This window comes from Sciurus vulgaris (assembly GCF_902686455.1).
Source record: "Sciurus vulgaris genome assembly, chromosome: 15".
Taxonomy (NCBI): domain Eukaryota; kingdom Metazoa; phylum Chordata; class Mammalia; order Rodentia; family Sciuridae; genus Sciurus; species Sciurus vulgaris.
The window spans coordinates 23,068,255-23,083,352 of NC_136476.1; the positions used below are offsets into that span (position 1 = coordinate 23,068,255).

At 40.1% G+C, this 15,098-nt stretch overlaps 1 protein-coding gene across 12 annotated transcripts in view; it reads right to left on the reverse strand.

The window, feature by feature from the left end:
- The window catches only part of GLIS3 (GLIS family zinc finger 3), a 424,300-nt gene that overhangs the window by 30,709 nt on the left and 378,493 nt on the right, over positions 1 to 15,098 (reverse strand). For all 12 annotated transcript variants that reach the window (XM_079113026.1, XM_079113034.1, XM_079113032.1 and 9 more), the window contains one exon: positions 12,797 to 12,965. In XM_079113026.1, coding sequence (XP_078969152.1) covers positions 12,797 to 12,965 — 169 coding nt within the window. The remainder of the gene's footprint in view (positions 1 to 12,796; positions 12,966 to 15,098) is intronic.

Here is a 15,098-nt window from a genome sequence, read left to right on the forward strand (position 1 = left end):
TTGGGATTGAGTAGGTAAGTGTAATGGGGAAAAATAAATTATGTGAGTTAAGGGGTAAGGTGGATTATGAAAACTTGGAATTGGGAAGTCAGGGATATTGAAGTACTTAAGAAAATGAATGTCTGACAACTTTTTGGTGATCAAATACAAGTTTATGGAATAATTGATCTAAATAAAGTGCACATTTAAGAGATCCTGATTTTAACCTGTGACCTAGTGCTTGATACTGGTTCAGCACTACAGTAACACAGCCACATCAGTGTTTATAGCAGCTCAGTTCACAACAGCTAGATTGTGGAGCCAACCTAGATGCCCTTCAACAGATGAATGGTTAAAGAAAGAAACTGTGGTATATATACATAATGAAATATTATTCAGCCATAAAGAAGAATGAAATTATGGCATTTGCAGGTAAATGGATGGAACTAGAGAATATCATGCTAAGTGAAATAAGCCAATCCCAAAAAACCAAAGGTCGAATGTTTTCCCTGATAAGTGGAGAATGATTTATAAAGGGTGTGGGGGTGTGGGGAGTGAGAGAAGAATGGGGGAACTTTAGATTATGTAGAAGGAAATGAGAGGAAGGGGTATGAAAAATTGTGGAATGAGACAGACATCATTACTCTATGTACATGTATGATTACACAAATGGTATGAATCTATATTGTGTACAACCATAGAAACAAAATGATGTACCCCATTTGTGTACAATGAATAAAAGTGCAGTCTGTAAAAATAAAAAAATTAAAAAAATAATTTAAAAAAACCTACTACATAGTTCTGAAAATAAAAAGTCTTAGGACTCTTTTTCTTCCAGGACTATTCAGAAACAGGAACTAAGGCTCCAAGAATGACAAACCTTCGCTCTTCTTTCTAATTTTTAGAAACAGTGAGTCTTGTTCTCAGGCCAGGGTCTAACTTCTTGGTACTGGATTTTTCAGTGGCGTGTACAAGCTCACAAACACATACAGCCATGGATTGCTCCAGCTGGAGGGGGACTGGAGTGCAGCCTTTCTGCATAAAAATAAGAGAGGTCTAGAGAGGGGAAGTGAGTTACCCAAAGTTGCAAGGCTAGTTCTCCAAATACCACTTTATCCCTGGAAAGTAAGAGAAACCTTTCCAGTGGAATGCAAAGCAAGCCTGAGGGGTGGGGTGAGAGAAGAAAGGAAGAGGGGTTCTGGGGCATCTGATATTTTAATCCTTATTATGGTAGAAAGGTGTATCAGCAACCTACTTCCTTTGAAGACTCTGACAATGCAAGTGTGGCCAGTTTGCTCTGGGTGAAGTTGTTGAGTCCTGAACTGGGGTTCTTCAGGTACTAGTTGGGCATATTCCTTGGGTCTTGCTAACTGGGTAACTCCTTTCAGGTCAGGTTTTCTCTCTGTCAACTTACAAGTTTATTTCTTTAAACAAAGTTTACTAACTGATTGTGTTGCAAGTCAGGCACATGTCCTACATAATGTCTTAACTTTTCTTCCTCTGTGCTGTACACACAAGCAGCTCTAGCCAGCAATGTGGAACTGTGTTTTAGCACTATTCTGGGGGTTATCACTTTGAAAAGAAGGAACTTATGTGTTTACATGATCAATTAGATTAAATGTTGGTTGGCCTGTGTTTGGGACAGCTTCTCCCTCCTTCTCCAAGCCACCAGGGCTACAGACCTCCCAAAGAAGGGAGAATATATTAGAACAGCTTGTTTCTTTGTATTCACACACAAAAGTATTATTGATTTGCTGCCAGAGAGTAGAAATAATGGATACAAACTGATCTACGATGAATTTGGGGAGGGATTTTTTTTTTTTTTCATTTCCCCAAAGAATTGCAGGGTATCATCTGTGGTAGTTTTAAAATTCATCTGTGAAAACTAATCAATGAAAAATGGCTTTAGCAGTTGGCCAACTGCAGAGGGGGGAAAAGAATCCTTTTCAAAACTTAAAAAGAAAAGCTCAGTTTTAAGGATTTCACATCTGATTTAACATCTAAAAAAGCCCCCCAATGATAATACCCCACTTTGTACAGCCAGACAGCGCTCCATTTTAGTAGACTTTAGTGGTCTTTATAACGATTTATAAATCACTTCATGAATTCCTGGCTGACTCATCTGGGTGACTATAGTATCTACTTATACTTCCCTTCTGTCTCACAAAAGAGACACTTGGACTCAGTTCAATCCAGATTTGTCCCCAAATGAATCACAGCACGTTACTGGGGGAACTGCAAATTGAATTCGGCTTCAGAGACAATCAAGACCAGCTTTTAGTAATGAAGAAATGGCCGCTGGGAAGTGTGGGTAATTGCAACACTGTCCATCTGGGCAAGACCAAAGCTGGCCAAGAGCTGTATGTCTGTCTGAGGACTCAGTCCCCAAATAGTCCAAGAGCCTAATCTGTCCTCTGGAATAGTTTAGTGTTTCTGTCTCCTTATGAAAGACAGGGTCAATATGAACTTCAAATAATTCATAAAATTGGATAAAACCAAGACTCACAAATGATCACCTGAGCCTCCACTGAGCAGGATCAAACAAGGACTGTGAAGGTGGCTATAGGTAAATGAGCATCAAGAATTTTTAAAGGAGACTCCAGTGCAAATCATGATGAGTGAGTGAGCATTAGAATGAAAGGCTAGAGTGCTATGGAGGAAGGCTACCCCATTTGGGCATAGGAAGCAACTGTATGTCAGGAAAACAAAGTCATCAATGCTAAAGGCACAGAGTGTTTTTTTTGGGGGGGTGGGAGTAAATGCTGAATTAGGACCCAGGATATTGCTATTCCCCCATTGTGGAAATGAAAAGGAAGAAGAGGAGAACATTAGGGTATTATGCAGGACCAAGAGCTAAAGTTTTCTGGAATATCTTGACTACAGAACTGGCTGTGATTCTACTGTTTGTCTGCTTCAGAATCCTAAGTGATGGGGAGAAAGAGAGAAGAGAAGTCTGATTCTGCCAAATTCTCCTTTTTCAAAAAACACCAACCAGAAGAAAGTTTATCCAGAGAAGTCTTAAGACATTTGATATAAAAAATTCTGCTATAAAAAAAGTTTCTGCAATGATATCACTGCTTGGGCCACTGAAGGAAACCAAATCAAGGGGATTAACTCATGCCTCTGTGGCAAAGGGAAGACTCTTGTTCAGCATGGTGTCAGACATAACGTTCAATCTGTTTTGCAACAGAATGCATTGGATGAGAGATAAAACATTCATAAAAGAGTATAATGAGAATGCCAGATGAGAAATGAGAAAAAAAAAAAATAAGGGTTATTTCTGGCTAAACATGAGAACAGGAGGCATAGGTATACAAAAATGGACTATCCCATGCCTTTTTGTGTTTTCAAAAAGCAAACATGAGTCTCTTGAAGACACCAGAAGAACTCTAAGAACCAACTTCAAACACAGTATATCTGCCAAGTATGGTTAGGTATCTTTGGTAGTCACTGCCAAATAACACTTCAAAAGTCAATGTAATATGTAAATTTTAAGAGAAACGAACTGGGTAGTGCCTTGGTAAATAAAGACATGTGCTGTTTACTTGTGTTCATTTTTCATCATCAGATGTCAGGTTACTATTGTAGCAACCACAAGAGAAATTTTCTGCACCTGTCCTGAAGATAAGACTCAATATTTGACTAGAGAAATGAACTAGAGGAAACAGCATATATAGAAAGACTCCACAATCAGAGAAGGGTTCGTGGCTCTTAGAGATGGTAAGAGCATAAATCCCTGGATGTTTACTACCATCTTGTATCTCTAGAACCTTATTCAGTAACCTGGGAAGATAAATATTCAACAAATGTAATTTGCTGTCATTGAAGAACTACTATAGATCATGCACTGCTGGTTCCCAACTTGGTACCAAAGTAGAATGGCTTTTGACTTGGTACCAACTCATGTCCAAGCACATGAGACATTTGCTTAGTTGGTGCAAATGTCTCCTTTGACATTATGTTTGTTCAGAGACCACAGATTCGATCTCTGAGAGGTGAACATCTTTGCAAGAGAAGGATCCTAATCATTTACTCTGAAGAGAAAAATGACTATATCAGAGAACTTTTTTTTTTTCATCTTGAAACTAAACAGAAAGCAACCAAAGACTATTTCAGAAAAAGCAGCAAAAAGACTTATTCAAATAACTTTGCTCTTGGTTTCTGCTCAACCAACAGTCTCCTCACCACTAATAAACAGATAGTCCTTCACTTGCAACAAGATAGTCTCTTAGCAGCTAAGTCTCCCGAACATCCCTGGTTAGGAGGAAAAAGACCGCGATTTCTAGATTATACTGTTAAAACAGTAAGTAGAGGTTTTCCTTAGAACAGCCTGTTCTACATCAGAGAGGCAGCACTTTGGAATATGTGATGTCTTGACTTGAGCAAGAATGGCTGTTGGGTTTTTACTTCGGGAAGTCTAGCTCCATATGACTTGCTGGAGGAAAAAACACACATTGACATGCCTGAATAACATCATAGCTTAGTGACAATACCACATACCACGGTTGCTTCATGCTAACGCATTACTGTAGAGGCTGCAAGAAAAGAAATTCTATTTTACCTCAAGCCTTCCTTCTTACTGTCATGACTCACTTTCCTGACCAAAAATCCAAGGGGACTAAAAAAACATCATTTTGGGCTTACATGAGGTACATTTTTTGGAATGTGGGAACAAAATAAAGATGGCGAATTTGGCTTTCCGAAGCTGAATTCCTTGGCACTTAAAAAAATAGCACCTTTTACAGACATCCTATAGATTGTTTTTGATGTGTGATTACAATTAAGCTAGAACCAACACATCAAATACAAATACATTGGAGAATCAATGTATATTTTAAATAAAAATACACGGAAAATAATCTGATGAAAAAAAAATATTGGAACCACGACTCTAGCTGTTTGCTTGGTAGACTGTGCATTCAGGTTCACAGCAATGTCTCTGCTTTCCCAGGATGTGATCTAAAGGAGACTAGGAGCTGGAAGAAGGATAATCATGTGCTCAGGGTTACTACTCATTTTCCAGAATAATATGGAATTATAGTAGTAGTCCTCCCTTCTATCCACATCCATTCATTCCACAAAATTCCTTCGGTCCCCTTGGAAGCACTGGGGGTTAGCCACAGGTGGTTGTCTACCTAGTGTCCATCCTCTGGGAGCTTCCAGTGTGGTGGAATGAAATCAAGTCAGAAAAAAAAAAAAAAAAAAAAAATTGCAATTTCAGGGGGGTGAAAAGTTAATGAAGAAAAAAATAGAGCAAAGCTGAAGAATAGAGTGAAACTAGAGCTGGAAAGTTTAAGGGAGTAGTCCAGAAAAGCTTCTCTGAAAGGCAACACTTGAGCAGACACCAGAAGTGAAGATACAAGTCATGAAGGTCTGGTGAAAGAGCCTTTCAGGTTTCAGGAACAGCAAGTGCAAAGTTCCTGAAGCAAAATAAGTCAGTGTTTCCTAGGAACAGTGAGAAGGCTGGTGTGGCTGGAGTGGATTAAGAATAGGGTAGTCATGGTAGGTAAATTTGTTTAAGGTCAGACCACAGAGGTCCATGTACACTACAAACAAGACTTTGGATTTTATTCCAAGTATGATGGGGAGGAATTTTAGCAGGAAAGAGATGATTGAACTTATAAAGGGAAATTCTTGTGGTATAGAACAAAGGCCCTGTATGTTTGGTGGTGTCAGGGTGGAAGATTGCGAACAGACAAGATGAGTTGTGGAGACACCCATTAGAAAACTGTTATACTTGAGATGGGAGGGGCTGGGGGTGTGAAATGTATTTTAGGGACCTACAGATTAACTAGATGTGAGCTTTTGGGAAAAGGAAGGATCAAAGTTGACTCCTAGGTTTTTTTTATGTTTTTAAAACATAAAACATCTCCATTTCCAAGGCTAGGAATTTTCTGCCTCTGTACAACTCAGAGCACTGACTTAAGGAACACCTCTTAGTACATTCAGTGGTTCTCAAGAAGGGTGTAAAGGGGGAGGGTGGGACTATGTGCAACTGGGTATTGGGAGAAGTGGATTTTGAACCTCACCTGTCTTCATATTGACTGTGGACCTCACCTTGCTAGAAAGAAAATGATCCCCTTGTGGATACTAAACAAAGAGAACACTTTGACTTCTAAACAGAAAGTACTATAGCCCAAAGAGAAAGAAGAGTTCTCATGACACAAGGTGAGCTCCACAGCAACAGATTCTACCACTGGGTGATGAGGAGTCAGGTGGAAACAAAAGGATATTTATGGCTCATATTTGTGTTGTGACTACGGCTTTTCTCAACTATTCTATTGATCAATATTGATGAACTTTATCCTTCATCCACGTTTATGTTTATTTGTTGCCCAGGAGGTGAATTAGGTTTCTGTGATATACAGCAAGGAGCCTCTGTTTAATGTTCACTGAGTAAAATGCAACCGCAAACAGTCATGTGGACGGTTCTAGTCATATTCAAGTCTTCCCTAATGTAATAGACACAAGAGAGGCCAAGTTCTTGCTGATACTAGAGCTCTAATCTCCAAATGTTTGTCACTTTGCCTCTAAGATGGAGGCTATTTTAAAAAGGAGTTTTTGTTTTTTCTTTTTTAACACTCAGTGACCTTCAAAGCCCTGATAGGTCATGATCATATAAAACACACTCTTAGAATGAAAAGAGACAAAACTATCTCTTCATATTGTACTAAGAAGAAAAATAATGTAAAACCCATAGTGCTACCTCACCAGTCCAGGAGGCACAAAGAATAGGAAAGTCTCTGGCTGACTGAATATTGAGTGAACCAGTTTTTCCCATTCCTTGTCATTTCTTCTAGCTGGCACAGAATGTATTCTGAAATTTTTGTGGGTGAACAACAGGCACATTTGGCATGTAGGCCAGAGTTTCCACAGTTCTTGATTGGCCCAGTACATAAGTTCTTGTGCTCAAAATAAAGCCCACACTCCTCAATGTGGCTGCTGAGGCTCCTCCCTTGGTCACACACTCAGCACCATGACTGCTTGTACCCTTCCCTCTCAACTTTACACAAAGCCTGTGTTGTATACAACTCTGTTGTCCACAGACTGTCCAGTTTCAGAGAGACCTTTCTTCCTGTTTCTCCCTTCTCATGTAATCCCTTTTGGATTACATGCTCTTTCTGTATGTTTCCACAGCCCCCTGTATCACCTTTTCTTAATGCTCCAAATTATCACTGTCTAAGCTGTCTGCCGTTAGACAATACTCTAAGAGGGCAGGGCTTTCATTAGCCCTGTTTACCACTCTATGATCAACTTCCAGCATACTGCTGCTACACAAATATCAGTTAACTGAAAGACTCAATGAACAAAATGAACTCCTAATAGCAAAACAGATTATGGTAAACTTTGATATTTTATATGATTCTTATAATTATTGCATATATATATATTAGGAGATTAAGGAGAAGAAAGATTATGTGTGGAGAGAAAAAAGTAGAAACACTGAAAAAAGTTGAGTGAGTGAAGACATGATTGCCTTTGATTGCTCAGGAAATCCTGGGGAGGGAAGAACAGAAAAGCAGCAGGCACCAGAGAGTGCAGCGTATCAGGCTTCTAGTACTCAAGATCACAAGAAAGCATCGTAGGGAACCCCAGAGGTGGAAGGTGGTAAGGGATCCTTAGCAATATGCATGTGTGTGTGTGCCTGAATGCATGTTTCAGAGCAACTAGGTGTTGTATCAATGCATGCAGTATACATAAGTTGATGGGAACTTTTGAGAATCAAGGCCACTGTCCTTCCAACCAATAAATCAAGAAGACCATTCCTTTTTGGGCTCCTCCACCTATACAATGGAAGTTGACAAAGATTTCCTGTTTTCCTATGCATTGCTCTCCATGGTCTTTTTCCCTTGGTAAATATTCCTTTAGCATCTACCATTGTGTAACTCAGATAAAAACACTCTGGAGGTTATGAGGACACTTAAGGTTCCTGCCCACCAAAAGCAAATAACTCAGTTAGCACGGTGACATCTGATAAATGGTAAATCATGGTACAGATAATAAGAACTAAGCAATTCAACAGGTGGACCTGTCTCTGTGGGCTGTGAGAGGCAGGGAGGCTTCTTAACATTGAGACCTGAGCAGAGCTTCAAAGGCAGGGTAGTAAATGGACAAGGATAGGAAAGAAGGAAAGTCTTTGGATAGAAATAAAGACTGAAATAAGGTGTAAAACAAGCAAACTAAGTCAGCAGTAGTAAGTAAAGCTGACTTGACTGGAAGTGAAGAACTCTTCAGAATTAAAAAGCCATTCAATAAAAAATGTCTGCCATCTCTGACTCTTAGTGTCTAGGCAAGCAACACTGTTTCCAATGATGAATTAGAGAAAATGGTACTTGTGAAAGTGAACCCTAGCTACTGACAGTCACAGAAAGACCACACATGTAACCAAAGTGCCTAGAATTCTAGCAATGCCACATCTGAAATAAAACATTATAAATGAAAACCATTAAGGATTCCCAAAACTCAGTAAGGACTGAGGAAACTTTAGTAAGGGTGCTCTGACTACTTTTTCCAAAATAATTATTCCTAATATTTTCTAGATGATTCATGTACTAGATTGTACACTCTGTGAAGAGACCATATCCTTTCTTTTTAGTCTTCCCTGGATCAGAAGTGGGACTCCTAGGAAACCTTTGTTAAGTCCCTCCACTGTGTCTGGTTCACAAATCTCTGTCACTACTGCAGACCACATATTTGTAGCCTTCAGAAGGCAGGGAGATGGCTAGTATTCTCTTACATAAGACAAGTGACACAAACTCAGCTGACTTACTGGTGGAACTTCTAACATTTCTCCATTTCAAAAACAAAGACTTCCATCAATTATTTTTGGTCTGGTCTAACAGACAAACTGTGAAACCCAATTAATTAACATGTTCAAAGATGCAGAGTTTCTCTCATGGGAAGTCAGTGTTATAAAGTACCACTGGCTTGTTGCACATGACATAGTAAAACAACACTTCCCATAATAAGTTTAAATCAACATTGGGTGATGTGGTGCAGTACTGCTAAAATCACTGAAATGATGTGTAATTCAGATATTTCAAAATAAAAATGAAATCTCATCAAGTTGAGAGAACTTGCATTTTATTTTATTTTATGATGGTAAAGATCAAAGAACCTGATGCTAAATGGTAGATGTGGTGGACCTTTCCTGACTTCTGACAGTGACTCAGCCAATTTTATTAAGTTAAAACTAAATAAATGATGAATCAATGCCCACAAAGCAGGAAAAGATGCCAGTGTCCCACTAAAAATCCCAAAGTGTGATAAACTTATTTCCGTTAAGAAACTGCTGAAGTTTTTACTGGGGGATTTCCCAGGCAAACAGAGGCAAAGATATATAAACCCAAAACGGAAGGTAAGCACATTTCCTCTTCATGTTTTAATCCTGGTCACTAATGCAAACACAGTGAATAATTCAGGGCTGTTACGTGTCATGCTCTTTACCAAATCCAATAGGAAGAGATAACCTGCCACACTCACACTTGCCCACGTTCAGCTGGGTTGGCACAGGGTCGGGACATGCATCCTGAAGGAAGAGTAGGGCAGCAAGGAAAGCCACCAAAGTGCAAATGTCCACTTCTTTCAGCCACGTGTACAGAGTACCATCCCATCCCTCTTCTCCATCTACTCTTCCATGATTATTCACATTATCAGCCACTGTGATCACATAACAGCTTCCTCTGGCTTCTCTACCCAAATCCCTCAGCTGTTCTGAGGTCTGATCTTTACATGACTATCCACACTGAGCTACTGCATACCTGCTTCAAGCCACATAACATGCTACGCACATTACCTGCTTTGGTTCATTTAATTCTAATTCCCCATGAGCTGCAAACTAGGTCTCAAAAAGCTAAGGAACACCATATACCTATGCAGTATTCCTGCCAAAAATATTTATAATGAATCTGTTTAGGAGGAACAATCAGATGAAACTAAACCATGGAGCACTATTCAAAATAAATGTCTTGAGTTTCTCAAAATACCTAAGTGTCCTGAAAGACAATGTGATGATGATGATAATAAAGCTGAGGACTTCATTAGATTCAAGGAGACTAAACAGAAATAAGAATTAAATGCATTGTGCGATCCTTTTTAGATCCCTGAATCATAAAAAGGAAAATTTTTAAAAACAACCCCTTTAGCTGTAAAGGATATTATTCACGAAATTTGGGTAATCTGAATATAAATTACCTTTTAGATAACATTAATGTATCAGTGTTAAAATATCCTGATCATGATTGTTGTATTGAAATTATGCAGGAGAATCTTCTTCTATGTAGATCTCTATTAAAGTAATTATGGATAGAGTTCAATGGTATCTGCAAGTATCTCCCAAATGGTTTAGAAATAATAAACAAGTACACAAATATAGTATCTCCCCCATAAGGGTTGAGAGAGAGAGAGAATGGCAAAACATTAACAATGGGTAAATAGGGATGCAGTGTATATGAGTATTCATTATAGTATTCTTAAAAATTTTTAAGAAGGAACTAAAAACATAAAAGGTATGAAATAAAATAAAATGTCAAAAACAAACAAGCAGCAGGAGCAGCTAAGGAACTTGGCCCACCATCAATTAGCAACTGTCAGAGCCAGGATGCAAACATCAGGTAACTGCATTATCATGGTTGTTTCTAAATCCAATAATGCTTAAAATCTTTTCCTACATGTATTCTTTAAAAGGATGTGTACAAGAAGGTGACCCACTGATGACTTTCCTTAGATTATTTTTGTTAGGGGTTGTTATGACTATTAATAAAGAGATGCAATGCAGAAGGGAAGGTTCCGATTGATTGTTTCTGGCTTCACTACCTCCTGGGGTATGAGTCTCAGCCAGGCAGAATGAAATGAGATGATGAAAAGCTGATGACTGATAGCATTTTAAACCCAATTGGAAGCTATATAAAATGCTGAAAGAAATAAGCTCATCCCAACTTACAGGAATATACCATGTAACTGGTAGGGTGCGTCTGTGAACAATACCTGTGAACTTAATGGATGGTCATCACTTGAGATTTGCTTAAAGAGCCTGAGAGGAGGCTACCATATTGTCCATACTCTACCACACCCACAGAACTATTAAAATAAGTCTGGTCCTTTGATTCATATTTCTAATCGCCCATTGGACAAGTCTACATGGATCCTCCCTAATCCTCTAAAACTCAAATTTTAAAACTCAAACTCCTCTAAAGTCAATTCATCATTTCCCCTCCCCTCCACCCAACTGCCTCCTTCCCCCCATACTACTGCATTCTATTAATGGCACAATATTCCATATTGGTGTCTAGAGGTAAAACTCAGAAATTGATTTTTGGCTCCTCTTCTTTTTTTTTTCTCTCTCTCTCCTCCCCTCTCTTATATATCAATTCCTTCCTAAATGAAGCTCTGAGCAAATCCTTATTTCTTTGCCTTACTGAAAGTTATATTATTCTCAAGGTTTCCAACAGCAGCCTCATCCTTCTTTCCCCGTTCCAACCTCAATTACTCTACTATCTTATCCCCAAGTTCCATCTCTATGATTTTAATATGATTGTGTTTCTTTGCCATGAAAAGACCATAATGGTTCTTTGCTTACAGTAGGATAAGGGGGGAAATTCCTGACCATAACATAGAAAATATGGTCCCACATGAGCCGACCCACCATATGTGACTCCATCAGCTATGTGCACCGGATGCCACTTTGAGGCCTCCCTGGTGTGCATCCTCTCCTACCACACATCTTGTGCATGTTCTTATTGTCTGGGATGCTGTTTCCCATTTATTCATCTGGAAGAGCCTTGGCTTTCCCTCAATGCCTAGATCACTGTGTCTTTCACTCACTGTGCAGACTTTTCTTTTGGTTTGTGATCTCAAAAGCACAAAGGGTTAGAAATATGAGAAGGGCTCACCAAAATCTCTGGAGCCAGTGGAGAATTCAGAAGAATACCGTGAAGATCATATTGTTTGAAAATTCTCCCCCAGAAATCTCTATTTGAGTTACATCAATGTAAAGTTTTCAGTGAACAGCCAGCCCCCTTCTGGCCTAGTGCCCTTTTATGGTCTGCTCCCAAATTCCTGCAAGTTTGGATCTTGCATGTCCTCCAAAGGACATGTGTTGAAGGACTGGGAACCAGCCTGTGGCACTATTGGGAGGTAGTGGAACCATTAAGAAGTGAACCTAGTGGAAGGAAGTCAGGTTGCTGGGGGTGTGCCCTTGAAGGGGATATTAAGACACCAGTCCCATCTAGTCTCTCTTTGGCCTTGGTTGCTATGAAGGGAACAAGCTTCCTTTGCCATGCTCTCCCACTATAATGAAATGTGCTGCCACCTACCCAAAGCAACATGGCCAAGTAACCATGAACTGTAACCTCTGAAATCACGAGCCCAAATAGAGCTTTCCTTCTTATGGGTGCTTTAGCTCAGGTATTTTGTCAAAGTAATGGAAAGCTAACAGACAAGCTTACACTACTGACTGGGGTACCATCTTACATCTGGAAAGCATCTCAGCCTATGCATATATTACCTTAAAATTGAGTCCCTGAAACAAACTGAGGAAAAGTGGAAAAGACAAGGACATTCTGATGCAGTTTTCTAGCACCTGACACTTTAGTTAGCTTCTGCCAATACTGTTTCATTTGTTTTCCAATGGAAAAATATAACAGATAATGAGATATTTGGTCTCTGCGCTTTGTGTATGCTACTTTTAAAATGTCACCTTTGGGTAACTCAACCCACCAACGGATTATTAATAAAATTCAGCAACTGTCAAAGCTCTTCTCTGTGGAGAAAATTTTGGCGACGACACCTATTACGAGAGAGAGACAGATGGCCTTACCTCTCAGCTCCTGCGTCCACAGCTGTGAGTGGAGGTAACTGGGAGGAGGGGTTGTGGGGGCTCCCCTGTACATTATGTCCTGGAGAAGGGTGACTGACAGGATGTGGGGGTGGCCCGGCCCCAGCAGCTGTTCCACTTCGGCTTGAATGATTGCTGGAGAAAATGGGAGCTGAAAATCAAGGGAAAAGAAGCATGAGACTCACCCCAAAGGAAGCACACATTTTTAAATATTTGAAGGCTGACAGGAAGCATATTTTAGGGGCTTGTTTGTTTTTCTTTGGGTGGCTTTCAGGGAACAGTTCTCCCCCTCTTGGATATACACAGCTTTTGTGTTTGTGGTGGAACAGGTTCCTTGGCTAATGTGCCTTACCGCCATCTCAGGAGCTCACTTCGTTTGCTCAAGGCTGGTGTTCACGGTCTGTCTCCTAAGAGCTGCCCTGCCCTGCCAGTTCCCTGTCTGGCTACTGTATAATTAATCAATCTTGTACTGTTTGCATCTATTCAAAGGTTTCTGTGTGCGTGCTTTTTAGTCACAGAGGATGAGAGTCAGGTAACAGAATATTTGGTCAGCTGACCAGGAAGGGCACAAGACAGTCAGTCCTGTTCCTCTTCTTATTGCTGCAGGGAGCCACACTGAGTCAGACGGGGCACTCTCTGCCACTGCTCAGTCAACTTAATGAGAATAGAGCGCTGCTGATCCCAGCCCCAGTGCAGGAGCCTACATCCTTTCAACTTCAGAGTCTAACTGACCTCACACATTTCCCTGATAGTGTGCTGAACAGACTTGGCCTTCATCAAAAAGAAGTGCTCTTCCAAGACCACAAAATAGGAAAATGGGGGTCTCAATCACAGCACTGGGGTCTTCCCCCACTGTTGCCTATTATGATACAGATTGTGAGTTTAGAGCCCCATTCACAGGGGCAGCCTGCCTTTGAGAACTGTATATGACCTCAAGCTTGAATATGTGCCCATTTAGATCAGCTAATTGGTACGATGTCATAGAAGAACCTGGGGCAAGACACTTTCCGAGTCTATCAGAGAGGATCTCAGTGTCTGGGACCCACTTGGCAGACATCTCATTATGCACAATCACACTGGCATCATTACATGGACTCTCTGAACTTCCTTCTCTGTACAATGCTATCTATGCTCAGTTCTATACTCCTCTCTGCTCTTTTGGAACTTAGTCTGCTGATATCAAAGAATAAATGGATTTTTTTTTTTTAAATAAAAGAAATCAGATTTGGGATTAAGAAAGAGAAGTCATATTATCAAAAAGAGTTGAAGGTTTAAAAGTTCAGGGAGTAGTATTTTTAGACCAGTACCTCTTTCCTCCAACCTTTCCAGGATAGAATTAAGACCCCAGATGACCCAGCCCCCAAAATCTTAATCCAATGGAACAAGAGTTCAAGTACTTAAAGGAATGCGTGAAGAGACAGAATTACCATCTTCCCGCTCAAAAAGCTACTGACAGGGGTGTGATCTGATTTGAAGGGTTTATTTCTGGTAAATCAGCATTCTCTCAGGTTAAGGCTTGTCCTCAGAAGTCTGCATCCTTCGGAGCCCTCAATATCCTGAAGAGGTAGTGAGGCCAGAAAGTGCTTACCAGCTCAAAAGGCAGCGTGGTGTCAGCCTCCATAAAAGTTGCACATTTGCAAACTCACTAGAGTCACCTTATGAATCACTACCCTCATTTATGCTCTGCTAGCTCAGGGAACCACAATTCTGCTTGTATTCCAAATAATAATTTTACCCAGGGGAAAAGGCTATTTGGACCCACAGTGGCAATAGTTTCAACATCGGTGTTTGTCAGCATGGAGCTTGGTGTTTTATATACTATCCCAGAAACTAATGGAATAATAAGAGGTCACAGAGACACTGGGAAAATGCGGTTAACTCCCCCTGCCCCAATTTAGTGTACAAATGTTAGCTTTTTTCATTATTTTGTTGTAGTTGCTGAATGCACCCATCACTTATTTTCCCCTGGAGGTACTTCTGCATGTATGTCTTTGTGTTTATCACAAAGGAAGCACTGCCCTTGCTGCTTACAACCCAGTGGGCAACAGGGAACTTGTGGTGCACACTCTGCTCTACTCACTGGTACAACAGAAAACGTGGTATTTGCAGAGGTCTATATTAACTACTTTGCTACATTTGGTATTAGCACAATGAAGTAGGTTGGAAAATTCAGTATTGTTTATAGCCTGTCACTCACTCAAAGTTAGAATTGGTTGAAGGTCTGTTCTTCATCACATTTAATAGTCAGGACTGACCATTCATTATCCATCCACCCATCTATCCA